This window comes from Fusarium phalaenopsidis (assembly GCF_050370095.1).
Source record: "Fusarium phalaenopsidis strain FUZ10S chromosome Unknown contig_32286, whole genome shotgun sequence".
Classification (NCBI taxonomy): Eukaryota; Fungi; Ascomycota; class Sordariomycetes; order Hypocreales; family Nectriaceae; genus Fusarium; species Fusarium phalaenopsidis.
The window spans coordinates 844,664-870,638 of NW_028145413.1; the positions used below are offsets into that span (position 1 = coordinate 844,664).

Genomic DNA, 25,975 nt, shown 5'->3' on the forward strand with positions numbered 1-25,975 from the left:
GCATTCAGAAACGAGGAAGACATCTACCATGGGACTTATTAAGAGATACGTTTCTATTAAATTGCCTAGGGCAAAGAATGAATCTCAAATCGTTCAGAAAAAGCAGGCAGCAATGGTCGGAGATAAAGCCTCATTATATCCCGAACCCATCACATCGCAAGTCAACCACAAGAATCATCTGACAACAAATCTGTCGATATTTAAAATATTAAAACCACGCTGCCCTACTACAAGCAGACAGTATAAAAACAAAGCCAACATCATATCGGTATCGCCATGCTGCACAACAAACAAGAACAAAATAGCTGCCCAACCCGCCCCAACGCCTGGTGCGCTACTGCGCCTTTCCCGTTGCCCACTGCCCGTCCCAGTCCGGGCTTCCCAGTCCCTTATGCTACCTTGAAATCAATGTATCCCGTTCCGAAAAGTCGACGCCTTCACTTCTAGCTCCCTCTCGGCCTCGGCCTCGGGCTGGGGGCCCTTGCCCTCCGTCTTCAGGTTAGGCACCTAGCGGAATAGGTGCAGCTCAGATGTTTTTTGAAACATCACTTTCTTGATTCAGCTTCCAGTGGTCATTAGTCCACCTTCCAGTGATCGTGCTCATCAGAGCCCAGGTAGAGCTCCACGCCGTATAGAACCATGGTCAGGCCAATGTTGGTCCACTGCCAGGTGCCGCCACCAACATCACCGCCCCTGAGCGTCCACCCATCGGGACCCTCGCTCGTCGAAAAGTGTTGCAAGAGTAAGCTGGTGTAAATGGCTATCAAGATGGACGGAGAGAACCAGCTGAGGAAACCTAGGAGTCGGCTGGCAGCTTCTGAGTCTTCCCAGTCAGGTTCCTGCATCATCGCCCGCGCACCCGATTCACGGATCGAAGGGATAATGCGCGTTGCGCAATAGAATACCAATGAGCGGTATGTTAGAGAGATGATAACTGAAGGGGTGATGGTCTGGAAGGCCGCGTATAATAGGGCCAGAGATGAGTGAACGGCAGTAGGGAGGGAGCCGAGCATGTGCAGAAAGGTCGAATAAGATGCCATGATGATGGGTGGCAGAGGAGGAATGTCGGGTTGAGAGTTGTCTTGATCCTCGACCTGGTCGGAGTTTTCTGAGGGAAGATAGTCGGTGAAGATCTGGTACACGCAGAGGACGATGTAGGCAAAGAGTAGCGATGACTCTATGGGGTTGCCTCGGCCACTGCCAATACCAAAAGCACAGAGGAAGACGGCCGTGGTCATTGCAATACCGATCAGAGTAGCGTCGACATTGCTGATTTGAGGGAACTGTGCAACCCTCCAGAGGAAGTAGGAGGCACTAGCCATGATGGAGCTGGAAAGGACGAGGAGGACGATCTGCGGAAATGTTAGCATGAATCTCAACTGACGCTGTTTCAAACGTACCACCCAAGTATCGCTTCTTCCTCGATTTACAAGCCACCTGGTGAGCTGGCCTGCGGCCTGGATGACCAACAGGGTACAGAAACCCTCCAGTAGCTGGAACACAGGACCGCAATATCGAAGCACATTGTCCCAACCTCCCAGCATAACAGTTTCAACCAGCCCATCCTTGCCAAATGTCCACTCCCTCCAGCTCGTGCTCTTGGAGTTGAGGAGACCGCCTAGGGTCCGTTCCACCCAGTTTGTGTTGCCCGCATCCACGGCAAACTGACCAAGCGACCAGATCAGCAGCGAAGGGATGATGATCCACTGCGAGAGTCGCAAAAAGCCTGACAGGACGAACCGAGAGCGGGACTTTTCGGGCGTCAGAAGCTCCAGGGTCGAATATACAAAATAGAAGAGGAACAGGGCCAGGCTGTAGGCCAGCCCGCTATCACGACCGCCTACATCGAAGGCGACGGGGATGGAGAGGACGATACTGAGCAGGAAGATGGAGCTAAAGAATGCCCTAAATAGCCACCACATCGGAGCGACGAGATGGCGGGCGGAGGCCGCGCCAGGGGAGCGGGAGGGATCGAGGTGGCGCGTTCAGACGAGGACAAGGAGAAGTGGGCGCATTCGAGTGCGCCAGCGACAGTGATTGTGTGTCGTGATAACCAAGAGTCGGTTGTGGGCGGTGGTGCTGCTTCAAGGGAAGGGCGTGCTCATCGGAGTTGTGCGTGTGATGGCTCGTCTCGTTCGTGAAAGCTCGTTCGATATCGTCTCTGGTCGGTGAATGATAGCAAGCGAGGGAAGCAAGCACAGGGTCAAGTTGGCAAGCGAACGCGGTCAAGTTGGTTGGACTCGATGGAGGGTTGTCGGGATAAGAAGCGGGCCGCGTTTTCTCAACTTTGCTGTCGAATCAAGGCAGCAGAAAAAAGGAGCTCTCTTTTGGTGGCTGTTGCTCGATGTTTGTACGTGACTTGCGCACCAGGCGATGCAAGGTGGCTAAATCAGGTAGCCGCCAATTTTTGCTTATCGCTATCGCAATCGTCACCTGGAAGGGCAGGAGGGAGCTCAGGCGGCCTGACGTTTTTCCAGTGGCTCCCTTCCCGTCTCGGCTGATCCTGGCTCTGGCTTTTGGTGGGGGAGCTTGGGCGCTTTGTGACTTTGGCACGTGTCATTCAACAGGATTATCTGTGCATGTGCCTTGAAATCAAACATGCTGAACTTGGAGATGAAACATTCGGATCAAGGGAGTTGGCAGACACCGGGAGCAAGTTCTGAGCTACTGGGCTTGTATTCAAGTTTGACTGATAGACAGACCAAAGAGCGACTGCTGCGATGACTTGATAGCGTCACACCGCATGATAGGCTCTCGGCGCAACAAGCAATCAAGGATGGACGACTGGCTGTGAGAGCAGAGACCAGATATTGAGTGACGACAGCTTTTTCCTTGCCCTCCAGCGCTTCTCTCCAGCTCACTCGCAGCTGCGACCTGCCTACCTAGGTAAGGAACATGGTAGGGAGCTTCAACTGACTTCAGTGAATGCACAACCTCTCGCATCATGCATGCAAGTTCTTGACCCAAATCCAAGGACATGATGAACTCCTCCTCACCAAGAACCCTTCAGCCTGCGAACCTAATTTGGTTTAGTTTGCTCAAGATTGGGATGGGTGAGGGTTTATTTCTCTTTAACGAGGTTATGCCTGTACCCATCACAGAAACCCCGTGACTCAGCGTTAGCCCTGAACCCACTTTGGCCAAGAGATTTGGCTCCACGCCCATCTCTAGAGCCTCACCAACTTCACTCCTTCATCATCACGTCCCTCCACCGCATCGAAATCGACCAACCGTTACCATCACCATCTGCTAAACTCATGCTCCTTGAAAACACCGTTGGCATAGCTGTCAAGACTCCCGATTCGTGTTTTCCATGTTTCCGTGCTCTAATCACATCACTCTCCCATCCGTCCTTCCCAACCAGTATCGTTCATGCTTTTGTAATTCTGCACAATGTTTCTGCCACGAGTAACCCTAGCGAACCACTCTTCTCCTCTACGAAACGAATCGAAACGAACGGATGCGATCACGACAACTGGAATATCCCGAACCGAGACATAATAGTTTGAGGGATTATGGTCGTTCGCAAGTGCCGAGCATTTCGATGGAGGAGATTTATGTGTCGCAAGTGCATACACGTTGTCGCGGATGTTCATGATTGCTTGTAAACTTCCTTGCTGGGCGAGCGCTCTTGGTAATGGTGGTGGTGGTGACGCTGATTGATGTTGATATCTGAGGTGGTGATGCGAGGTGATGGTATCAATCCTGGCCTGGGGAGAATGTAATGCCAGTGCATTCACATCACCTACAGCAAGCCGCCTGTTGCACTTTCGCTCTCATGTTGTATTTGTTGCTTCAATTGTCATGGCGATGCTTGTTGGTGGTGTCGATGGTGCTGTGTGATGGTGGTGATGGCATCAATTACCAATAGTGTTGGTGTATTGCGTTGGCGCTGGGCGTGGAAACACCACGGATCATCGCGGGGAGAGGATTTGGCAGAAGCGAAGTACTTCATGCTGGCGCTGTGGCTGTTGGCGGTTGACAGCTGGGATGCAGCTGGCGGGCCTTCACCAGCGCCTCATACCGTCGCCTCACTCGCCGCATCCGCCACGGCCATGGCGCACCACCAACCCTTCACCAGGAGGGGATTGATCCAGCATACCGTTATCTATTACTTCCCCGGACCAGATCACCAGGGAGGAGCAGGGGCGCCTTGGTACAATGGTATCAAGGTCAGGTCAAACTGCTCCTCCCTAACCCCCGCCCTAAACGCCTGGGCACACGCCAATTCCGAGTTCGATTCCCGCGACGATTACCGAAAAACGACGACAACCCCCGACGACAACCCGACCCGACGACAAGAGATGTAGGAGCCCATCGACACGGGGCTCCGAACTCTTTTGTCATTCAGACATGAATTTTTGATTTTCTAAAGTTGAAAAATTGCACATATAAAATATAAGCCATAGAATATATTGTAATTGAAATTTTATAGTAATATTTTTGCGATACGATATGGTCAAGTTGTGAGATTTGCTGGGTCCATTTGACGTGAAGTCGCATGTTGCATGATACAATGACGCCAATTGGCTGGTTGCTCGATCGCCGAGAGATCGCCTAGCCCTTGGCACTAGCTTGGCGATAACCTCGCTCGTGTGGGTATCGCATGCGCTTGAACGACATGCGACACGGTCGAGACACGACCTTGAGCAATAAGCTTAAAAAACCGCCCACGGACTCGGTCGTGCGCAACGGCCATGGGCCCCCCGAACTCCCCGTGCCATCCGGATGGGAAGGAACAAAAAAAATGCCTCGTCATTTCTCGAGTGACCATTGTCAAGTGCATGCATCCCTGAAGAGTAAGAGAAGCGAAAAGGGACCTCGGAAACGTGGGCACTTGACCGACGAGCCGCGAATCCTTCAGCAAATAGTCTGAATGACGCCTTTTAAGGCTATAGTGATGCCAGAGCCGTGGTCTCGACGATGGGGCCACTCCTGCTCCTACCCAAGTGGAAGCGAAGGGGGTTCCGGACCCTCGGGACCCTGGCTGGCTTCAGTTCGGGCGTGGGCGTGGGCATTTCTGTCCGATCACATCATGGCAATTTCGTAATGGGATGAACCTTGTGAGATGAACTCCCCGAGGACATGGAAACAACAAGACTGGGTCTGGATGATAAAACAAGAGGCCTCTGGGCAAATAGTGTTTAACGTAACGTGAATATCGCCTCGCTTGAAAAGGGATCGAGTGACATTCTTCTGCAGAGTTTTGCCCCAGGCATTGTTGATCAGAGCTCATCTTGCTGCTGGCATGATCGGACGGTCTGGTCTCATGCTGATGATGTCTTGAATGTCTGCATGCAATGACGGCCTCCTTTAACGCCTCGTTCATCATCCAACCACTTTGAGCTCACGAGCTGATCAAATTGCGTGCGACCTATTGATTTTCAGCTCGAGAATTGCCAATCCATGGCTGAGCATAGGAAGCATGAGCAGTTACAGGAGTAGTTCCTCCCGGGAGTCGCCCCTTCAAGACTGGATCAAAAAAACGCACAGGCTACGTTACGTCTGAAACCCCACGGGAATAACCCAATCATGACTCTGAAATCACCTTTGTTCCACCATGCTTGAGCCCCCCTGCCAACTTCTAGGCATCTTTATTCTGTGATCGACTGCATACGGGGATCCCGGTGGATTCCCATTTTTACGTGATGATGCGATTCCCGCACCCGTTGACTGGCTGACATGCAGCTTCGATCCTGGGTCGTTGGCGTCGTTGACAGGCCAGCACCGGATGTTCGGCACACTGGCGCGGAAGACGGGCGGAGCGGGAGTGGAACCGCCCCCGCCCCGCCGTCCCGGATGGCACTCGGCGGTTCGTCGTGCTGGAGAGGCGGACACGCCCATGGGGTGTATTTCGTCATGAACATGAGGGTCTGTGATGTTGCTTCTTGCTTCCTGCGTGATGATCGCTCTTAGCGTTGGGCTTTGTTGGTGAAATGGACCGATGCGGAAGGTTGTCCGGCTGGGGTGTGTCGTGAAGCTTGGTGAGATGGCGACATTGGAGAGAGAATCCTACCTCAAGAGGTGCTGGGGACCTTGCGTAACTGGGTAGTCAGGTAGGGATCCTTGATTTGAGTAGGATCAGCATTGTTTCTTTAAAACGGACTCTGATCCCCCTCCCCCAAATGTTTGGTTCTAATATCCACAGTTGAGATTTGCGCCAGCTCGTCTTTCCTTTAGAGTTGTGCTTCTTTGCGAGTCTTTTGCCAATCAATTTGTTTCGTCTGTCTTTGATTTATCTCGTCTTTGACTGTTTCGATATCTCACGCAAACAATGGCCGAAAAGACCGCCTCTGTCAACTCCGGGGGTGACAGCCCCGACCCCGAGCGCCGTCCCTCCCAGGTCCAAACGCCCTCTTCGAGATGGGCGTCCTTGTTCGGCGGCAGCGGCACCACGGTTGGACCTCGAATCGCCGACCTGCCAGACTTTGTCAAGCGCGAAGTCTCGGATTCCGAAGATTCCAGCTCTGCTATCCTTAACAAGCAGCTGGCGGCCGAAGAAGGAGAGCAGATCCAGTATCGAACTTGCTCATGGCAAAAGACGGCAGGTTTGCTCTTTAGCGAGTACATTTGTCTCGCTATTATGAGTTTTCCCTGGTCGTATAGCGTTCTTGGTCTGGTCCCTGGTCTGATCTTGACCGTTGTTGTCGCGATCATCGTCCTTTATACCAGTCTTGTGTTGTGGGAGTTTTGCTTGCGGCATCCCGAGCTTCGCGATGTCTGTGATATTGGACAGATGCTATTCTGGGGCAAGGAGTGGGCGTGGTGGGCCACTGCTTTCTGCTTCATCCTCAACAACACCTTTATCCAGGGTCTTCACGTTCTGGTTGGCGCCAAGTACCTCAACACCATGACCGCCGCCGACGACGTTGGTAGCTGCCGTACCGTCATGTTCTCCGTCATCGTTACCATCATCTGCTGGATTGGATCGTTGCCGAGAACTTTTGACATGATGGCCAAGCTGGGTACCGCCTCGGCCTTCTTCACCTTCATCTCCGTCCTGCTCGCCGCCATCTTTGCTGCCATCCAGACTCACCCCGCTGGATATGACTTGGCCAAGCTAGGCGAGCCCATCGTCACTGCTGTTCCCGTCAAGGGCACAACCTTTGTCAACGGAATGTCGGCCTTCCTCAACATCAGCTACACCTTTATCGGTCAGATTACTCTGCCCAGCTTCATTGCCGAGATGCGAGATCCACGGTACGTGATTTGAGTCGTCTCCCGAGAACAAGGCTAACATGACTAAGGGACTTTCCCAAGGCGCTTTGGGCTTGCACCATCGCCGAGATCATTGTCTTCAGCATCGTCGGAGCCATTGTGTATGCTTACACTGGTAACCAATACGTGACGGCGCCCGCCTTTGGCTCGCTCGAGCCCGTGTACAAGAAGGCGGCCTTTTCGTTCATGATCCCCACCATCATCTTCCTGGGCTGCCTGTACGCCTCGGTGTCGGCTCGATTCGTCTTTTTCCGTCTCTTCCGCAACTCCAAGCACATGAACAGCCACACCGTCGTTGGTTGGGGATCCTGGGCTGGAATTCTGCTGGCGACGTGGATCCTGGCCTTTATCATCGCCATGGTCATTCCCTTCTTCAACTCCCGTAAGTGGTTACCTTAGAGAAAAGTGTAGCAACAGCACTGACACAACCCATAGTGCTCTCCGTCATGTCGTCCCTGTTCGACAGCTGGTTCGGCTTCATCTTCTGGGGTGTCGCCTACTTCCGTATGCGCGGCGCTGATAAGGAGGTGGGACGGCATCATAGCTTCATCACCGACTTGATAGGCAACGTGGTCAACATCATCTTGATCGCCATCGGCATCGCGTTCCTGACAGTCGGCACGTACGCCAGTGTGCAAGGTATTATTGACCAGTTCGAGGCTGGTGCCGTGTCGGGTGTCTTCTCATGCGCGACAAATGGAATCTAGAGAATTTGTTTTATCTCAGTCATCAGGTATTGAATACAGAAGTTAAGAAATCTCAATTATCCCTATTGAAATGTTGCCAACGCCGCGGAATTCGGCGAGACGGTAGAAACAGAGACGATGGACGACGTTGTTATTAGCTGCACGTTGGTGACGGTGGCGAAGCGGCCATGGTCTTTCGGCTCGACACCGCGCAAATGTATCACCTGTTCATGTTTCCCACTCACACAGCATTGTCTCGAGGACTGACTTGGCCCTGATGAGTTATGCGGCTCCTTCGCTTCCTGACGAGCTGACTGTAATTGCTTCCGCCTGTGAGCAAGACTATCCGGGAGCCGACAATGATTCTCACCTTCTTGGGGACTGTGACTTAAGTAACAGTCGGGCTTCGTTTCTAGTCTGACTAGGGTGAGTGAAATACTACCCGAAGAGGAATTACCATGGGAGGTTGGACAAGTATAACCGTCTGTTAAAAGTAGCAACAGGCCTCATTTCTGTAAAGACTACCTATAAATTCCCCGTCTGACCTTCATTCTCTAACCAACGCTGCCTCGTCATCATTACCGATTTTCTTCCCGTCTTGTCAACAAAAAGTGAACAGACCGAGAATGGGCGACATGACAGAACAAGACTTGATGGACATGGCCGTCCTGAAACACGTAAGCCATAGCCAAGGAGATGGCACATCAGCATGTTCTTTCACTTCAACGGCACGCGTGTTTACCTGTGCATCTTCCCAAGCAACGGCTCATCGACCAGAGACACCCGCCACCTGCAGCCGAAGGATCGTCCTATCCAGGACCACCTCATTGACATCTTTTCAGGGGATTGGATATACAGAGACTACGAAGAGATTCAAAAACTTCACGGCGAGGTCCTTGGCACAATCCTGAAGGCTGGCAAGCCTCTCTTCTCTCAGTTGACACCTTCTCAACAACCGCCGCGCCGCGGGTATCCGATTTTACATCAGCTCTTCTCGCCAAGATACTCTACTTTCACCTACAAGCTGATACAAGCCCGGCCTCGCTTGTACCGATCGAATACAGCGAAGGATATTGGGGAGACGTGCTCAACCCGGTCCTCGACCCAGCCTTTGAGAAGGGGTTGGATATCTATGGACCCATTCCTTAGTACACCCCTGAGGATATCGTGGTTAAGAATGTGCTTACGCAGTCTATCAAGACTGCCATCGCCGCCGTCCGCGTAGACGGGCGCGACACGTTATGCAAGTCGCAGAGCGAGCCAAGCCGGCTGCAAGACGGCCCGGAAGCACGAGAGCTAGAGTGTTTGGGCAAGATTCTCAAGGAATACCCACAGCAAGGCTCGATACGAGTCCCCCAGCTTCTGGGCTACATCCATGGCAAGGATGCCAAGAAAATCCTGGGATTCCTCCGGCAGTGGGTGCCCGGGCGGAACCTGAGAGAGATTGACCTCTCGGCCACAGTGGCAGAGACGAAGCAGAAATGGGCCTCACAGATCCGTGAAACCGTCCAGCTCCTCCACAGGCTGGGAATAGTGTGGGCAGACCCTAATCCCCTCCATGTTATCATTGATGAAAAGGATGATGCTTAGTTGATTGAAGTCGGGGATGGATTGGAAGAAGGCTGGGTCGGCATGGAGTTGATGGACACGACTGATGGAGATGAGCAGGGCCTGGACAGGATTGAGAAGTTCTTGAGCGGCAACGACGATGTGTTCTTTTTCTCATAAGCAGTCGGCGTTAGAGACGATGAGCTCCATGTAACACAGACTTCCAAGAAGAGGAGTGCATAGATCCGGCCTCTGAAGGATGGGGTTCTACTAAACCCCAGCGGGAGGTCTAATCGAAAATCCGATAGTCTGTTAATAATTTGTGGCGTTAAACAAAATAAAGACTCTTTTGATAGCCTATATAGAGGCATTTAGACAAGATGCAAGACAGGGAGTAAGATGTAGCCAAGTAAGTATCCCGAACGACAGCCCCTGGAAACATTCTTCTCTACCTACCAAGCTAGCACACTACAACTCATGGTTTGCGTATGAGTTGTGACTCTCGTTCCAAGGTAACTGGGTCGAAGGCCAGTCTCCGTAGCTCCAGGAGAGGGTACACGCATCTATTGTACCATCTTGGGTCCATCATTTGGTTTCCGGGAAACCGTCTTCTATCCACAGCGAGGGGCCGGGTTGAATACGCTGAGGCAACACCCTCCCACGCTTCAAGGACCTCAGGTGCCAGAGGATACTCTTTCCCACCGTTCATCCAGGTTATAGTAGCTTGATGGTTAGACTGCGTATATCGGAAGATGTACTCATACCCACGGGTGTCATGCCACACTTCTAGAATGCGCAGCCGTGGCAATGCCTTTGCTGCCGCAGCGGTTAGGGTCAACATTCTAGTCACACAGCTCTGGGCGAATCTCCCTCCTTTAATGGAGAGCAGCTCAATCTTGGCTTCTCCAGAACGGCCACTTATCTGGCCGAGTTGATCTAAAAACTCTGTGAGGTCCATAAGATCAAGAGGGCAGAACTCGGTCAATTGCAAAACCAATGGCGCTAGGGCTCGGGAGAGAGACTTGCGCAAGTCAATCTGATCGAAGGTGCCATACATCCAAGGTGGCTTCCATCTTGACCACTGGCTGAAGGCCAGCCTCTTGACGGTTTGAGGTAAGGTAGGTATCAAGAAGGCCCACAGATCTGCCACGATATGTCAGCGATGATCAATTCTCTGATCGGATGTGGGCATCACACCAGTATAAAAGGATATCTCCTGATCGTACGTGAAAGAAGCCCATCGTTCGAAACGAAACCACTCCAGGGCTACTAAGCTTTCATTGAAGAGCTTTGCAAGCGTGCTGAATGCAAACCCCCTGATAAACGACAGGCGGATAAGGAAGCCCTTGACAATAGGAGTCTTAGGCAGTGTTGACATTGGCTTTCGGCGGCCTTTCTGAGGTAGCGGCGTCATCTCAAGAGGTGTACCACGGAGCCTCACTAGAGCTGCCCTTATGTGACGATTGGAAAATGCTCTGGGCTCAGCAGACTTTGTACTGTGATATTCCCGAAAACTGGGGGACTGTTCCAGATCTTCCTCAAGCTGGAATGGATAGTCATGTGCCAATTCAGGCTCGTAGGCATGGTGCTCAACATCGCTGGGTGAAAGGGCAGTAACTTCCAACGTAAGCCCTCCGTGCGTGCGGTCCCAAGATGAGAGAACCTTCAGTAGACGTCTTAGAGCAGACGTAAAGACCCAATTGTTTCTGATTATATGCGTTTAGCTATAGCGCATTCCGGTACGGACTCTGTAATATCTCACCGGGCAATCGTGGCTTCCTTCTCGGGCTTCTTGCAGGTTGGACAGGTGTATCGGGAGAGCTCAATTCTCAATGAGAGGTGTTTGATGTGGTTGAGCCTGATGGTGTTCTTTCCTCCAACACATTCGCGAAACATGGGCAGATCCGGTGTCTTGAGGGACAGGCGACGAAATGTGTGCTCTTCGATAAAGTACTGCCAGTCCTTGCACACGGGACTCAGAGCAGATAGTCGACAGGTCTGCCCAGAAGCCGTGTCTGTTCGTTTAGTGAAGTAATTGGATAAAATGTTAATTTAGTATCATTAGTTGTATCTCCCGGGGCAGTGAGCGCCAGAACACTGGGGAGGAGAGGGCGCCGAAGTCATCAGAGGCGGCGTCCATGTTGCTGATGTTGAGTGAAAGAGATCGAAGTGTTGGCATATTTTCAGAAACTGAAATTTTTCGAGTTTTATAAACTTTCACGATTCGTGTGGCTGTTGTTGAAATCGCTGTTAAAATTATACCGATAAGCTTCACGTCTGCATCACGATGTCAAACAAAAGAAATCGCCACACTGTTATCATTTATCGAACCCCCCATCTTAACTGAAATCGATAGTTTTTTTTTCTTTTTTTTTGGGGGGGGGGCCTACAGTCAATTTATTCATCGTCCAAGATATTGAGGGTAAATCAATGCTTCAGTTTGAGCTTGTACAGGTGGTCGGCCACCCTCATTGAAGATGTAGTTGTGTAAGAAAGCACGGGGTTCATGGTTTTCTGAAACATGCAGATATTGGGCTGTAATGGAATCGAGGAATCGAGAAATCAATTTGAATAGGCTGCTATGCTATGCTATAGAGTTAGAAAGCACGAGAAACTATTTCCGTGACAATGATGATGAAAGGTCGAGGTTGAAAGATGGTTGGACATGGCTTGAGGCTCAAGCTGATGGTGGGTGGTCCAGACCAAGCCTCTTGCCAAGAATTGGGCCAAGTGCTGGCCGTGCACGTCCCCACTCTTAAAAAAGCTGGGTGTGCTCTCTCACTCGCAAGCTGTTTGCCTCAAATGGTAAGCTGGCAATTGGATTGAAGCTCGCAAGAACGAGGTAGGTAGACTCTTGAAGCCTCCAGTGTGATACTTGAAGAAGATGCCATATTGGTATTTCTGTTTCGTGATCAATTGGCCTTGGCTTGGTCAGGCAATGGAGGGGCATTGGTAGATGCCTCTGCTTCGCCACTTTACACCAGATACAGGGGTAGAATGAAGCCTATCTAATGTTGTGGCAAATCTATGAATGCTTGAAACTTTGAGGCAAGGTCAAATTACCTAATGAACATCATAAATATATAGTAGAACACGTACACTCTACTCTGATCTCCTCTCATTGGTATGGTAATGTCATCCTTCGAATTAGATAGTGTGCAGCAGGAACCAAGTGACGTTTCTGTCGTTCTCCTCCAGTAGATCCATCCATTCACATGATATTTTAATTGAACAATGCAAGTAAAAGCAATCAGCACAGCTTTTTTGTAATAGCCCCTCCAAGAGTCCGCGTAAAGATAAAACCTCGTAGATCCACTCCGGTGATGCATGCTCTCGGCCAGTTTCTTCATTGACCTCTGTATTCGTATTCGTACGTCCTTACAAGCTGATGCCTGGATGCCAATCATGGCAGGAGTATCAGCAAATCCCCTTGATGATGATCCAAACCCTAGCCAGTCTGCCACAGAAGCAGGATGTAAAAAATACATCCCCGGCATCAAAACAAGGGACATTCCAACAAATACCGAATAATCGTATGGTCCTACAACTTAATCCCCGGAACTCGACGGCTCCGGATGGCACCACTCGCACCACCTGGCCCCGCGCCTCTCCGAAATCTTGGGGCAAAAGAGCCTCTGCTGCATCCAATGTTCATCAGCGCCTCGGGGGACCCTCTCAGCGCTGACACGCCGCGCAATCGGATGCTCCCATTGGACCCGGGCCCGCTGCTGAGCCCCCGCTTTCGAACCCCTCAAAAACGGTCCCCTGAATCTGGCAACTTGCTTAGGTTGAGATTTGCCCGCCAATTTTTGGCTGGCCCGCGCCTGCACCTGCGCCCCTAAATTTTCACCGCCTTCCACGTCGCCTTCCCGTCCCTTCCTGCCCCTTGTCACTCTACGCCGCAAAGGAGGAAACAAGAGGCAAAAGTCTCACATTCTTTTTAATTCTTGAACCTGCACTCTCTTGGGTCTCATCTCGTCTCTATCGATTGCTTTTTTCGGGACAATCGTTTTTGAAAAATCGATAGAGCCGGACACTCCCGTCGCAATGACAGCGGCCAACTCCTCCACCGTGACATCCAGGGCCAAGGGCGACAGCCCAACCCCAGCTCCTGCGGGTGAGCACGACGACGCCGCCCAGAAGAACAACGACTTCTTCTGGACCTACACTGAGGAGCCTCATCGAACTCGTCGTCTTGCCATCATCAAGGCCCATCCCGAGGTTCGTCATTTCTCAATTGACCCCGCCATCGCACAGCTCGGATGCTGACCTGTCCTCCGATAACAGATTACCAAGCTCTGTGGCCCCGAGCCTCTCACGAAATGGGTCGTCCTCGGTGTCGTCTCTCTTCAGGTCTTCCTCGCGTGGATGCTCCACGACACTCCTTTCTTCTCTTGGAAGTTCTGGGCTGTCGCCTACGTCTTCGGCGCAACCGCAAACCAGAACCTCTTCCTCGCCATCCACGAGATCTCGCATAACCTGGCTTTCAAGAGCCCCCGCGCCAATCGCTTGATCGCAATCTTCGCCAATCTCCCCATCGGTATTCCATACAGCGCCTCTTTCCGGGTATGTTGAGCTTCGACTTGTTGGAAGATGAACCCGTGCTGATAGCTGCTAGCCCTACCACCTTACTCATCACAAGTCTCTCGGTGTCGATGGCCTCGACACTGATCTCCCGACTGCCTTTGAGGCCTTCGTCCTCGACTCCATCCTTGGAAAGGCCTTCTTCTGCACCTTCCAGATCTTCTTCTACGCCCTCCGCCCCATGGCCGTCTACCGCGTGCCCCTGACCTCGGTTCACTACCTCAACATCGCCGTCCAGCTTACTTTTGACGCCCTCCTATACCGTTTCGCTTCGATCAACGCCATCCTCTACCTCCTCCTCTCCTCCTTCCTTGCCGGCAGCCTTCACCCCCTGGCCGGCCACTTCATCGCGGAGCACTACGTCTACGAGACCGTCACCCCCTCGGCGCGGGATCCCGAGAACCGTATCCCCGTCCCCGAGACCTTCTCGTACTACGGACCTCTCAACTGGTTCACCTACAACGTCGGCCTCCACAACGAGCACCACGACTTCCCTGCTGTCCCCTGGACCCGTCTGCATGCCGTTCGCGACATTGCCCACGAGTTTTACGATGACCTGCCTCGACATGAGAGCTGGTGCTACGCCATCTGGCGCTTCATCTGGGATGAGAACGTCGGCATGACCTGCCGCGTCAAGCGCAAGAACGGTGGCCGCCTTGTTGGTGGTGGTGTCAACTGGAAGGAGTCTGAGATCCAGGCTTAAAAGTTGACTTGCTGGGAAATCAGCAAGTGATGTAGGATGAGATGTGGCAGTGAATGAAATTTTGACATCTTGATTGAAATTATTCTGAATTGGCACCATGGAAAAAGAGCCCATGTCTGTTCTGGGATCGACTTGCATTCAGCTGCGAGTTGATGCAATAGACGAAAAAGAGCATCATAGAGTGCAGTGTGGTTCTTTGCGCAAGGCGTTAAGGTTGAGAAATACATGATTGGATGTTTTGAATAGGGCTCGATTCGTGGCCGTAGACATGATTCATAGGTAGTTTTGAGTAAAAAGAGTGATTGTATATACAAGCAAGCGTATACAAGCAAGTGAGATGCCTTCAAGTTGAATTATGATCCCTTTCGGATCAGACGGATAAATGTACAAGTGGCCAAGAACGGATTCTGGATGGCAGCAGACTCGAGACAACAAAAATTGACGCCCAGTGTTATCAGAGAACGCGATTAACAAAGATAATAAGAAAACCAAGAAAAAACATCAAGAGCCACACAAGAGAGAGGCTCAAGCTAGAGTGTACAGCAAAAAAAAAAAAAACATCAACCGCGTCCTTGCAAACGGAACACCTTTTTGTCCCCTCGACTGACCGACAATTGACCACCTGCTGCGGTATTCGTCCCTCTCGTTACCCAATCCAGACACCATCGCTCTTCTTCGTGGCTTCATCCTCCTCCTGCATGCATATTTGCTCTCCATCGGTTGCTGTCGCGTGATGCCGGAGTTCCATGCGAGTATGCCCCTTGTCGTCCGTAGTAAGGAAGGCATGGGTCCTCCTCGGCGCATTAGAGCATGCCCTTGATCACCATGAGCCTCTCCTCAGACTAGGTTTTCGTAAAGCGTCGTCAGGTCTGTCTAGTAGCTTCCTCTAAAATATAAAGACCCTGGGCTAGCCATCTTCACCTATTTCTAAAAGAAGAAGTAGGCGAGCAGGAAGCTGATCAGGCAGAGGATTGCCGCCATCTGCACCGGCACGCCTTCAACGGTCTGCTGGACTGCTTGGGCAGTCTGGAGCATGGGGCGCTTCTCATCTTCGCTCGAGCCCGGCTTGACGTTGCGCTGTCGGAGGCCAGTCTCCCTAAGTGACACGATCTGAGCCTCTGCCTGGGCGAGTTTGGCCTTGAGCTCCTCATAAGACACTTCCGCAGCCTCCTTGACGGCCGCTGTAGCCTGGGCGACTGTGCTCTTTGGCTCGGGGTTCTCCGCGGGCTGGGGCTTCTCGTCCTCCTCAGGGACATGTTCGGACTGGTAGGGTGGTGGAGCCGCGGCCGAGGGAGACTCCTCCTTAGCAACAGGTGAAGAATATGTGCGTGAGATATCGGGGGTGTCGGTGGCCTGATTGGATGCGTTGTCAGTCGCCAAATCCCACATATCGGAATTGTCATGACCTACACCGTTAGCAATGGCCTGCTTGTTAGGCGTAGCTACCGGGCGGTTGGCAGACTCGTCAAGCTCGGGGTTCGCCGCCAGCCAGTTGACCCGGATCTTGCGCTCCACGAGTTGACTCTTTTCCGTTGTTTCCAGCTAGATACTGCGGTTAGCTATCCGTCTGCAGTGGCTGGAAGCCGTTGAATCCATACCACGTTGGCGATACTAGCAAACTCCTTTTCGGCGGTGATGGGGGCGGACTGAACGAGGAACTTGTCACGGCATCGAGCATCCGGGGGAGGGTCCTGCTTCATAGCCTGGAGCAGAACTATAGAGTTTGTCAGTCAAGTGCTTGCATGACAGGCACGTGAGCAAGCTTACCGGCAACATCGAAGCTCTGACCGGCCTCGATGCGGCCTGCATTTGGTCGGACACAGTATCTATTCAGGAGTCGTCAGGTTTGCGATTCGAGGGGTTGGGGCGGGGGCAGGCGTACTGCTTGGGGGCGGTAGTCTTGACCTAGAAATGGGTCAGCAAAGTCGCAGCATCAGAGGCGCAATTTGAGTTACCTTGAAAGCGACGGGAGTCGAGCTCGGGTTCTTGATGGTGAGGGTCTGCGCAACCTCGGACGTGAAAGGACCTGGCATCCATGTCAATGTCAATCCCCGACGATCACGGTGTCGGGTGTCGCAGATGACGAACGTCTAAAGGAAAGCTCGAACGGCTCGATATCGACCGACATGGTGGCTCAGTTTCGTCTCAACGGACTTTGGTTGCTGTTGTTGGGGTGTCGCGAGATGCGCTTGAGGCCTCGATACGGCGGTAAGAGGAAACGTGGCAACCGGGCGGATGCGAGATGATGACTCGGAAAGCGGGCAGACGATGATTCAGAGACGAAGTTGATGAGCGTTGTCGTGACTAAGGCTGGGCTGTCGCGTGAAGGGGGCGGACGAAAATTGCAGACACAGATTAATATGGAGGTGAAGGAGAAAGGATGGGGATATGGCGTCTGATCGCTGCCACGACGTAATTGCTGCTTCTGAGCGCTTCCCTCTTCCAGAGCCACCTTGCCCTTTTCCCAGTTCAGTTGGTTGCTACAGGGTGGCGCACGGGCCAACAGGGACTTGGTCTGCAGTGGAACAGGAACTGCCAGCCCGTCGGTTCCTTGTCTTTGGGACCTTGGCCATCACGACATGTGTGCATTGATAAGCAGGCAAAGAGGTATTAACTGGGTATATTCTATGCTTCACGGACGGCAAAAGACAGACGTGACTGTTTTGTCTTGTTCACTGTCAAGACTCCTACAAGACAATCATGGCATCTACTCCACATCACTGACCTTTGTCTCCCTATCTTTCACCATGGCACTCAACACCGGCCATGATTGATTCATGTTCATGCAGCGTGCCGCTGAGCGTGGCCACAAGCCCACATGTCAACTACTTTGACCGCCAGCTCACTCTTTTGACCGCCCACCACGGCCGCGTTCACCAGCGTCGTCGTGTGCTCCGTGCCTCGTCTTGGCCAGATGCACTCGACCAATACCCAGAACGCCATCAGGGCCACCGCCAGCAGCCCGCCCTCTCCCGTCATGACACAGTGGTACGCTCTGTCGGCGCCGCTATAGGTCATCTCCTCCAGCCCTGCTCCGGCGTGGATGTGTCCGAAGACTACAAGCCGGGGCCGTACGCGGCATACCTCCCTTAATAGTTGAGGGCATCCCTTGCCCCTGTTATCGAGGTGGCCCCTCGGTGGTCCATGGGTGAGGAGGATGTCTGTGTCCTCCGGCACGGCACCCGCCCAGACCTGGCGGATCGGGGGGTATTGAAAGGCCCAAGTCCCGCACAACTCCGTCAAAGGCGAGCCATACACCTTGAGCCTGCGACCGTTGGCGAACCGCAGCGTAGTAGACGAATTGTGCAAGTAGATAATGTCTCCCCAATCTAGATCGCTGCGCGACGTGCCCTCGCCCTCATAGATGCGATCGGGAAACTGCCTCACGTACTCTGCATCCAACAGCTTGTCGTGGTTCCCGCCGATGACAACCTTGTACCGGTGCGGCATGGTGTTGAGCCAGTCCAACTGTTCCTGGAGCTCTTCAAAGCTTCCCCGGTTTGTCAGATCGCCGGCATGCAGGAGGACATCTCCGTCGGGGACCTCGGGCTGAGTGCAATGTGTGTCTGACACGCAGATGATGCTGATGGGCGAAGAAGAGCCTGCTGCTGTTGCTGCATCCCCCGGCGTGCTAGTGTGCCGGCGGCGGCTCTGCAGCCAGAAGGCCAGCTGTGTTGACGGGTCGCGGCGGAATTTCTGCCATGGTGTAGGTCGATAGTGCGTCGCCATTTATTTATATCCAGTATCCGTCCATGTCTGATGATGGTGTAGTTGTCGGATTCTGGAGATGCCGACAAGACACGAGCGAGACACGGTCAGCAGTAGACCAGACTCAACGACCGTGTCGAGTCCTACCGAGACTAATAAATAAATTAAAATGATTCACGCGGACAAGGCATCAGCGCATTCCTAGACTAAAAAAAGCGTCCTCGTTCACGAACAGGAGTGAGCTAAGCGCTGTAGTCCTGCGCTTCGCTTTGTGTGGATAAGCAGCCCCAGCCCTGAACAGGCCGGCGCCATATGCAGGACAACCCTCGTATTCTGCCCACGCGAGGCGGTGCCACCCTTCAGCCAAGGCTTCCTCGCCCTTCAAGTCCTGTGCGGCTGAGCCCAGAACTTGCAGAACAACGGCCCTAGGGACAAAGGACATGCAACCACTTCGTAAATGCAGATCCATGTATTTAATACGAACCCGATCGCTCGGGTCAGGTGGGTTGAAGTAGACGCTTTTAGATGTCTATACGACCACCCACAACCCCATCCTTGTGTATTAATTACCCTGTCTTCGGCTCTATCTCACATCCCGTTCAATCACTGCTACCTGTTTAGCCTTCATCACCATGGGCTGCAGTCATTCCCGATATGAGCGCGAGATGGAGTCTCGTCCCGTCCGCCCCGTCACCATCTCCGACCCCATGGGTGGCCCCGTCATGATCCCTCCAATGTTTCGTGACGAGACGGGACGTCCCATCCAGTATGAGGCTTCGAGCCTGAGCCGGAAACAAATCATACATGCCTTCGAGCACATGGCCGAGTACCTCGACGAGTGCGGTGTCGAAACAAATGTCGTCGTCGTTGGTGGTGCCGTCAACACAGTCTACCTCGGCTCAAGGGAATCAACACATGATGTCGACTTCTTCCTCGAGGATCCAGCCTCAAAAGAATACATGTCCCTCGACAACGCCGCCAAATTTGCCAACCGCCAGGCCGAAGGACGCCTCGGCGAGGAGTGGTTCAACAACTCCACACAGCTCTTCATGGCGAGGGACGTCCAGACTTCCCTCGTATGGCAAGCCAAGGAACAAAATGTCGTCGTCTTTGAGAAGCGAGGGGCCAAGGGCGGCTTGAAAGTCTATGCCGCCCCCTGGACATATGCCCTTTGCAGCAAGCTCAACCGCCTCTGCGAAATCAACCCTCGATCATACGACATGGACGACGCTGTCGTCTATCTCAATCGGCATCTCAGCCCCACCGCCGCGACCTATGTCAAGTCCCGGGAACTGTCCGACTGGTGCCGGTGGTATAACCATGATGTGCGACGAGAGATTCTGAAGCAGCTGGACGACAAGTACTTCCAGAGTTACGGCTATAGGCCGATTGTCTGGAACTGAGCGAGGAGCGAACTCGACCTAATGAGGGTCAGTGTACGATATCACGAATGGATGATGCCGAAAAGATACCCTAGAATTAACCCTTATTACCTACCTGATTAATAATATTCACTTCCATTCCTGTCAAGTGTTGTGTTGTAACTGTTACGCAAAGTGAACATGTGGATGCCACACAAGAATGTTCTTGTCTGCGAATTCCTTTGACGCTTCACCACATTCGAAGCCCGCAAGAGGAACAAACTTTCGTTCATTATTGTCCCAGTGAGGTATCACCAGCGATTCCTCGATTCGAGGCACCTTTTCTGTCCAGACAGGCACCTTCTCAAACTTGGGCTCCTGTGCTCTCCACTCGTCGAGCATGTCATGATTGAATATTGGAGGGGCTTCTCTTGGTAGTCCCATTTCTATCCTTCGATTGAAAGCTAGACAGAGAAGCGCGGGGATACAAGCCAGGCAGGCATATCTTTCCGGATCTGGGTCGCAGGGATCTGGGATGTCAACCACAGCCCAGTCTTTGTGATACCAAAACGCCTCGATCTCATTGCGGATTTCGAGGTGTTGGTCGAGAATTAGATGCTCGTATATCCGATATAAAGCAGAAACAGGAGAGTCATCGGCAGCATCTACCCGACGGTTGAGGAGGGGTAGCTCATAGTGGGTTCGATGGGCGAGCAGTTCTCGGGGAGGTGGAGGACGGCCATCTGAAACTTCCGAAGCCGTCGACTGAGCTGCTTCAGAGCTTTCTTGATCACCAGTCTATAAGACTTAGCCCAAGTTCCAGCTGTAGCACTGCATCGTGAGTGAGGGAACACACCAAACGACGTTTGATGGTCGTAAGCCAAGGAGGTAAAGTCATGGCGTGCGCGGGTGAAGAGACGAGGACATGACCAAGGGACAAAGCAGAACAGAAGAAAGAATCTATAAATATTGAAGAAAAGAGCGCATTCTATATATGTATGCAACAAATAGTCTCGAGTCCAAGAACAAACAATCACGAGTTCGAACAAAGGAGCATGCTTAAAGCGTTCGGCGTTAGCCGTAGTAAACCCGGCGGGAGACAGGCACGTCACTGAGGCAGCGGCTGAATGACGTCTCTTGAGAGCTGTCAGCCCAAGCTCAAACTGGAACTAAGAACCACCACAATCATCAGATTCACTGTTTCTTGCCCACAGCCACTTCAATTCGGCTCAGTGAATATATGGGAGCATTCACTTGCCTTTTATCCACCAGAGGCAGCTTCTACTCAGCTCATTTAACCCCTTCCAATCATCCTCACCTCACATTATAGCCCCTCACCTCAGACGCTCAACCCCACCATCGACAAACTTACACCTTACACCACCACTCACCGCCAACATGCCTTCCGATCTCGACACCCTGCTCGATATGGGCTTTGACAAGGAGCGCGCCGAGCTCGCAGTTAAGAAGTCCGGCGGTCGTAGGTTGTTCCCATCTCATTTGTAAACGCACCAGCTGACCTTGTCTTAGTCCAGGGAGCTCTTCAGTGGCTCGAGGACAACCAGGACAAGCCCCTAGAGGAGATCAAGGCTGCTGCCTCTGACGACAAGGAGGATGATGAGGACGATGACACCGAGGCCAAGATCGCAGAGCTCGAGACGGGCAAGGCCAAGTCTCTGGTCTGCAATGAGTGCGGCAAGCGCTTCAGAAGCCATGATCTGGCAAGCTATCACGCGACCAAGACGTATGTCAACAATTTACTCACTTTATAGGTTCACACAACTAATACGGCTTTAGTGAGCATACCGATTTCTCAGAGTCGACGGAGGAGATTGCCCCTTTGACCGAGGACCAGAAGAGGGCCAAACTTGAGGAGCTCCGTGAGCGCCTCCAAGCCAAGAAGGCCGCTCAGGCTATGCAGGACAAGGAGGAGCAGAAGCGCAACGAGGTATGTGTTCAAATTCTAAGAGTCTAACATTTTCTAATTATTCTAGAAAATCCGTCAAAAGTCTACCAGGGAGACCCAGGAGGCCAAGGAGGAGCTCGCCCGCAAGCAGCAGATCAAGGAAGCCGAGAAGAAGCGTCAGGAGAAGCTCGACGACATGGAAGCCAAGAAGCGAATCAAGGCCAAGATCGAAGCCGACAAGGCCGAACGTCGCCGCAAGGCCGAGGAGGCCAAGGCTGCCCGCGAAGGACGAGCTCCCCAGGCCGAGGCCGTCGCCACTCCTGCCGGCGGTGCCGCCGCGGCTGCCGCGCCCAAGCCAAAGGCAAACCACAACGAGGCCCGTCTTCGGTTGCAGACCGGCGGGGGGAACATCACCAAGACACTCCCTGCTGAGACAACCCTGTTTGAGCTGGCACAACAGATCGAGAGCGAAACTGGCAATGCCGTCACCAGCTTCACGACTACGTTCCCGAGACAGACCTTCCAGGGCGATGTCGACATGTCCAAGACCCTCAAGGAAGCGGGATTGGTTCCCTCTTCCGTGTTGATTGTGAAATAAATTCGAGTTTATGTGGGCGTAAATGAAGGTTGCATTGCGCGGCGTTGGTTGGGTATGACGGGCGAGAGAAAGCAAGATCGAGATTACGCAGAAAATATGCCAGTTAGGTAGAGGGCAGAAGAGGAGCACAGAGACTCCGTCCAATTCACACTTTCACCAGCACTTGTCACTTCGAGAGACCCATGTTGAACTCAAACCACCCATGGCGGGACCTTTCTTTTTTCAGAGCCGTTGAATTGACCAATTCTCCCTCCGCGTAAACTCCGTTGAGCGCGTTCATCATAGATTCGTATGAAGGAAGCTACTCTGTCCAGGGCGCAGGATATAGTGCCCTCTCTCCATCCTGTATGATCGATCGATTGGAAACCCCGAAGCCATGCAGTCGAAGTGCGAAAAACAAGGAAACAGTCGTAGCGGCGTGACTTTTTAGTCGAAGAGACCGAAACCCATGTCCTCGTCGGACTCCTCAGCCTCTGTAGTAGTTGTTAGCATTCCGCGACCTGGCACAGAGACGATTCGAGGGGTTGAAACGTACCCTCCTCCTTCTCCTCCTCAGCGGGAGCAGCGGCGGCATCGCCACCAGCAGCGGCAGCACCGCCAGTGGCAGCGGCGGCACCACCACCGGAGCCGACGTTCACGAGGAGGTCCTTGACATCCTTGCCCTCAAGAGCCTATTCGCACAAAAATCATTGGTTAGAAACTCCAATTCTCGATGACGGCGCAGTCGCGATCGGGTCGTACCTTGGCGAAGATGGAGGTCCAGATGGGCTCGACGTCCTCGACCTTGGCGGCCTTGATGAGGGTCTGGAGCTTGTCGGCCTGTGGTGTTGCGATGACGAGTTAGCCTTCACCCGCACACACAATTTCGAGGCCGCGGGGCATATTGAATTTTGACGGCGGGAAGGGAACGTACGGTGATCTCAACGCCGTCGTCGGCGAGGATCAGGGCCGCGTAGGACGAAGCGAGCTCGGCGTGAGACATTGTGAATGAGTTCTGTCGATGCAGGTGGGAGATTGGTGAGTCTGCACGAAGTCGAGTTCGATTGTGGTTTGAGGTCGAATATCACTAACCGGAGTGCTTACCACAGAAAATTACCCTGGTCGAAATTCTCGGGTTGGAGGGCTTCAAGACCTAAAGTGGAGGGCTCAATAGATTATCCGAGCTCCGTGTCTGCCTGTGCCTTCCGTGCCGGTGGGCGATTAGGCACTGGCTAACGAGCCAATCACGGCCTCTTGCAAGCGACCCGCTCTGCCTTGCGGCATGTACCCCACCTTGGCTGGATCCAAACAGCGCCCCACCATTATCCATTATCGCAGGTTCGGGCTCAGTGCCGTAGTGCAGCGCATGGAGGGGGTCCTCCTGGCTGGGCCTCTTCTTTAAGTGACAACATCCCTGGCAAACAAGCGTGACCTTCAGACTTTCGTACGTAAAAACGCTGCGATTGACTCCTCCAAGGACTTGCAGCTCTCAAGTCTTAGTCGCCGACCCTTTTCGTCCTTCTTCCAGCTCTTCCCGATCCCCCGAACTTCCGCCTCTAGGCCCTCGTTCCTCTCTCTTTGCTCGAAGCGAAGCGAAGCTACGCCGACCTAGTCCATCGCGACCTCCCCCACTGAGGCCCGACTCTGATCTTCCTATCTAAACCTGACCCCGCCGCCACTCTCATCGCCTTTCGTCACTCCACGGAAGCTCGGAGAACCTGCGCAAAACAAGAACAGCTCATCCAAGCTTGATATCGACGAATTTGTTTAAGACTCGTCTCTCATTCCCAAGCAGCTTACGCTCGATACACCAAGCAAGCTTGAGCCCGACATCCGTCATCATGGACACGCCAGCAATCCCCTTGCCACGGGACCCCCGGGAGCGCGCCATTCTCGACAAACTGATCATGACCCGGGATCACTTGCTGCTCCTCAAGCAGGATCGAACGAACTACATCCGAACACAGGACGTCATGCCTCTGTTTGATCAAACTATGGACCAGGTTAAGGAACTGACCGTCGTCCGCGCCGAGACAGGCGACAGTGAAGAGAACAGACGTATGTGTCTATGGCCTACGATATATGCGATTAAGCTGACATTTCCGTCGCAGTGGACAAGGTCCTTGAGAGCTGCTTCCAGTTGCTATCACTCTTTTATCTCACGATCGGACGAAACAACGAAGCGCCTGCGACTTACGCTTTGACCTCGACCATCAAGCGACTGCTCGATCACCTGGTTGAAGCCGATGTGTACTCCGCTAAGGACCTTGGTAGCATCAAGTCAACGCTAGAGGACTTGTGCAACAGCATCCGCGATGCCGCGAATGACGAATCTCCTGACAAGCGACACCCTCCCTACATGCTCACCCTGCTTAGCAATCGAATCAAGCTTTGCAACAGCACCCTCGAGAAGCTTCAAAAGAGACTAGAGCGAGTCCCCCAGTCCCTTTTGGAGACCCACGAGAAGCTCGTCTCTATCCTGCGGTCCATCTCTCTAGCAAACACCAAGTCCAAGGTAGGGAAGTTGTTGCATGTCTAGGAGCCAAACTAACGGTGTGTAGTTCTCGAGCAACGAGGTTAAGAAGCTACGAAACCAGATCTTGGAGATTGGCGAGAACCACAACGGTGGCAAGTTCACAGCAGAGGATGGTTCTTCGGTGGAGGGTGGCGAGGAAGTTCGAGAGCTTTACAACCGTTGCCTCCGGTGGTCAGACCTCGTTCTTGAGCGGCAAGTTGAACTACGCCTCGTTGAGCAATACGTGTGCTAATTCTGAGAAGACAAGGAGAAGTCGCCGATCAATGGCGGCCAATCTACACCGAGTTGCTTCAGATTCGCAACAACCTCGAGAAGCTCTCCCTGACACAAGCATGGTCTCTGCGCGAGACAGACCTATACGACTTCCAACGACAGCTTGACAAGATTGACGAAAGCCGAGATGCTGGAAACTGGCTGGACGATCGGGGGCGTACCGCTGACCTTTGGACTCAGCGAACCCTGCTGTACTTGATTCGACGGTCGTATGCGTACATCTACTCGTTCATGCTGGCGTCAGAGCCGGTATCGGAGGCGCTGCTACCCGTGTACAACCAGCTGCAGACGCTGAAGCGCTGTCTGATCGAGGTGAAGAAGAACGGAGGTGTTTCGTCTGTACGAGAGCTCTACCCGTACAGCATGAAGGTAAGTGTCGTGTTTCTAGTCGGCAATGCGTTGCATCTAACTCTAAGCAGCTCAACTCGCTCGACAACATGAAAGTGGACGGCAAGTTTGTGGTTAACGGCGACATCCCCGAGGGGCAAGGGAGCGTCAGTGAGCTCCTTGCTGAATGTTTCGATCTCAACTACGAACTCAGAGTTGCGGCGGAGGAAGCAGCAGAGAACGGCAACGGAAAGGCAGATGGACATGTTGAGGCCAGGGAAGTGGAGGAGAGCAAGACCGAGTGAAAAGCGGCTAATGGGCTGTCTGGTGTATCGTGGCGTTTATTTCTACTTTAATTGGAACGTTCCAGGTCGGATGGATCTCGAGGTGTTTTGGTGGCTGCTTGGGCTTTCTTTGCTGAGCTTCTAATAGGACTTGATTATAGGGATATGGAACTGGGTAGGAACAGGGGCTTGGACAAGGATGGGGACAAGGAACGGACGGATCACTCGAAGATGGGAGCCTCCAGCAATGGGCGGATGGGAAAA

General features: G+C 52.8%; 10 protein-coding genes across 10 annotated transcripts; 6 read left to right on the plus strand and 4 right to left on the minus strand.

Moving 5' to 3' along the window:
* Window positions 1-575: 575 nt before the first annotated feature.
* Window positions 576-1,922, minus strand: LRP88_02573 (ICE2-domain-containing protein; the record flags this gene model as incomplete). Its single annotated transcript, XM_083239217.1, has 2 exons — window positions 576-1,352; window positions 1,404-1,922. 2 exons carry the CDS (start codon window positions 1,920-1,922, stop codon window positions 576-578), a joined length of 1,296 nt encoding a protein of 431 aa, XP_083104347.1.
* Window positions 1,923-6,274: 4,352 nt separating this feature from the next.
* Window positions 6,275-7,925, plus strand: LRP88_02574 (transmembrane amino acid transporter protein-domain-containing protein; the record flags this gene model as incomplete). Its single annotated transcript, XM_083239218.1, has 3 exons — window positions 6,275-7,200; window positions 7,248-7,600; window positions 7,654-7,925. 3 exons carry the CDS (start codon window positions 6,275-6,277, stop codon window positions 7,923-7,925), a joined length of 1,551 nt encoding a protein of 516 aa, XP_083104348.1.
* A 605-nt stretch (window positions 7,926-8,530) lies between these two features.
* LRP88_02575 (uncharacterized protein) lies at window positions 8,531-9,494 on the plus strand (the record flags this gene model as incomplete). Its single annotated transcript, XM_083239219.1, has 2 exons — window positions 8,531-8,581; window positions 9,054-9,494. 2 exons carry the CDS (start codon window positions 8,531-8,533, stop codon window positions 9,492-9,494), a joined length of 492 nt encoding a protein of 163 aa, XP_083104349.1.
* A 4,005-nt stretch (window positions 9,495-13,499) lies between these two features.
* On the plus strand, window positions 13,500-14,739 carry LRP88_02576 (fatty acid desaturase-domain-containing protein; the record flags this gene model as incomplete). The annotated part of the gene is made up of 3 exons (XM_083239220.1): window positions 13,500-13,673; window positions 13,740-14,018; window positions 14,071-14,739. The coding sequence occupies 3 exons, from the start codon at window positions 13,500-13,502 to the stop codon at window positions 14,737-14,739; spliced, it is 1,122 nt and encodes a 373-aa protein (XP_083104350.1).
* A 927-nt stretch (window positions 14,740-15,666) lies between these two features.
* Window positions 15,667-16,867, minus strand: LRP88_02577 (PapD-like protein; the record flags this gene model as incomplete). Its single annotated transcript, XM_083239221.1, has 6 exons — window positions 15,667-16,281; window positions 16,338-16,453; window positions 16,507-16,565; window positions 16,622-16,644; window positions 16,695-16,765; window positions 16,828-16,867. 6 exons carry the CDS (start codon window positions 16,865-16,867, stop codon window positions 15,667-15,669), a joined length of 924 nt encoding a protein of 307 aa, XP_083104351.1.
* A 653-nt stretch (window positions 16,868-17,520) lies between these two features.
* LRP88_02578 (Metallo-dependent phosphatase-like protein) lies at window positions 17,521-18,468 on the minus strand (the record flags this gene model as incomplete). The annotated part of the gene is made up of 1 exon (XM_083239222.1): window positions 17,521-18,468. One exon carries the CDS (start codon window positions 18,466-18,468, stop codon window positions 17,521-17,523), a length of 948 nt encoding a protein of 315 aa, XP_083104352.1.
* Window positions 18,469-19,079: 611 nt separating this feature from the next.
* On the plus strand, window positions 19,080-19,850 carry LRP88_02579 (uncharacterized protein; the record flags this gene model as incomplete). The annotated part of the gene is made up of 1 exon (XM_083239223.1): window positions 19,080-19,850. The coding sequence occupies one exon, from the start codon at window positions 19,080-19,082 to the stop codon at window positions 19,848-19,850; it is 771 nt and encodes a 256-aa protein (XP_083104353.1).
* Window positions 19,851-21,206: 1,356 nt separating this feature from the next.
* Window positions 21,207-22,312, plus strand: LRP88_02580 (ubiquitin-related domain-containing protein; the record flags this gene model as incomplete). The annotated part of the gene is made up of 4 exons (XM_083239224.1): window positions 21,207-21,288; window positions 21,339-21,552; window positions 21,606-21,756; window positions 21,818-22,312. 4 exons carry the CDS (start codon window positions 21,207-21,209, stop codon window positions 22,310-22,312), a joined length of 942 nt encoding a protein of 313 aa, XP_083104354.1.
* A 426-nt stretch (window positions 22,313-22,738) lies between these two features.
* On the minus strand, window positions 22,739-23,294 carry LRP88_02581 (ribosomal protein P1; the record flags this gene model as incomplete). The annotated part of the gene is made up of 4 exons (XM_083239225.1): window positions 22,739-22,785; window positions 22,848-22,983; window positions 23,054-23,131; window positions 23,226-23,294. 4 exons carry the CDS (start codon window positions 23,292-23,294, stop codon window positions 22,739-22,741), a joined length of 330 nt encoding a protein of 109 aa, XP_083104355.1.
* Window positions 23,295-24,132: 838 nt separating this feature from the next.
* LRP88_02582 (uncharacterized protein) lies at window positions 24,133-25,732 on the plus strand (the record flags this gene model as incomplete). The annotated part of the gene is made up of 5 exons (XM_083239226.1): window positions 24,133-24,349; window positions 24,403-24,799; window positions 24,861-24,985; window positions 25,075-25,469; window positions 25,520-25,732. 5 exons carry the CDS (start codon window positions 24,133-24,135, stop codon window positions 25,730-25,732), a joined length of 1,347 nt encoding a protein of 448 aa, XP_083104356.1.
* Between the last annotated feature and the right edge of the window lie 243 nt (window positions 25,733-25,975).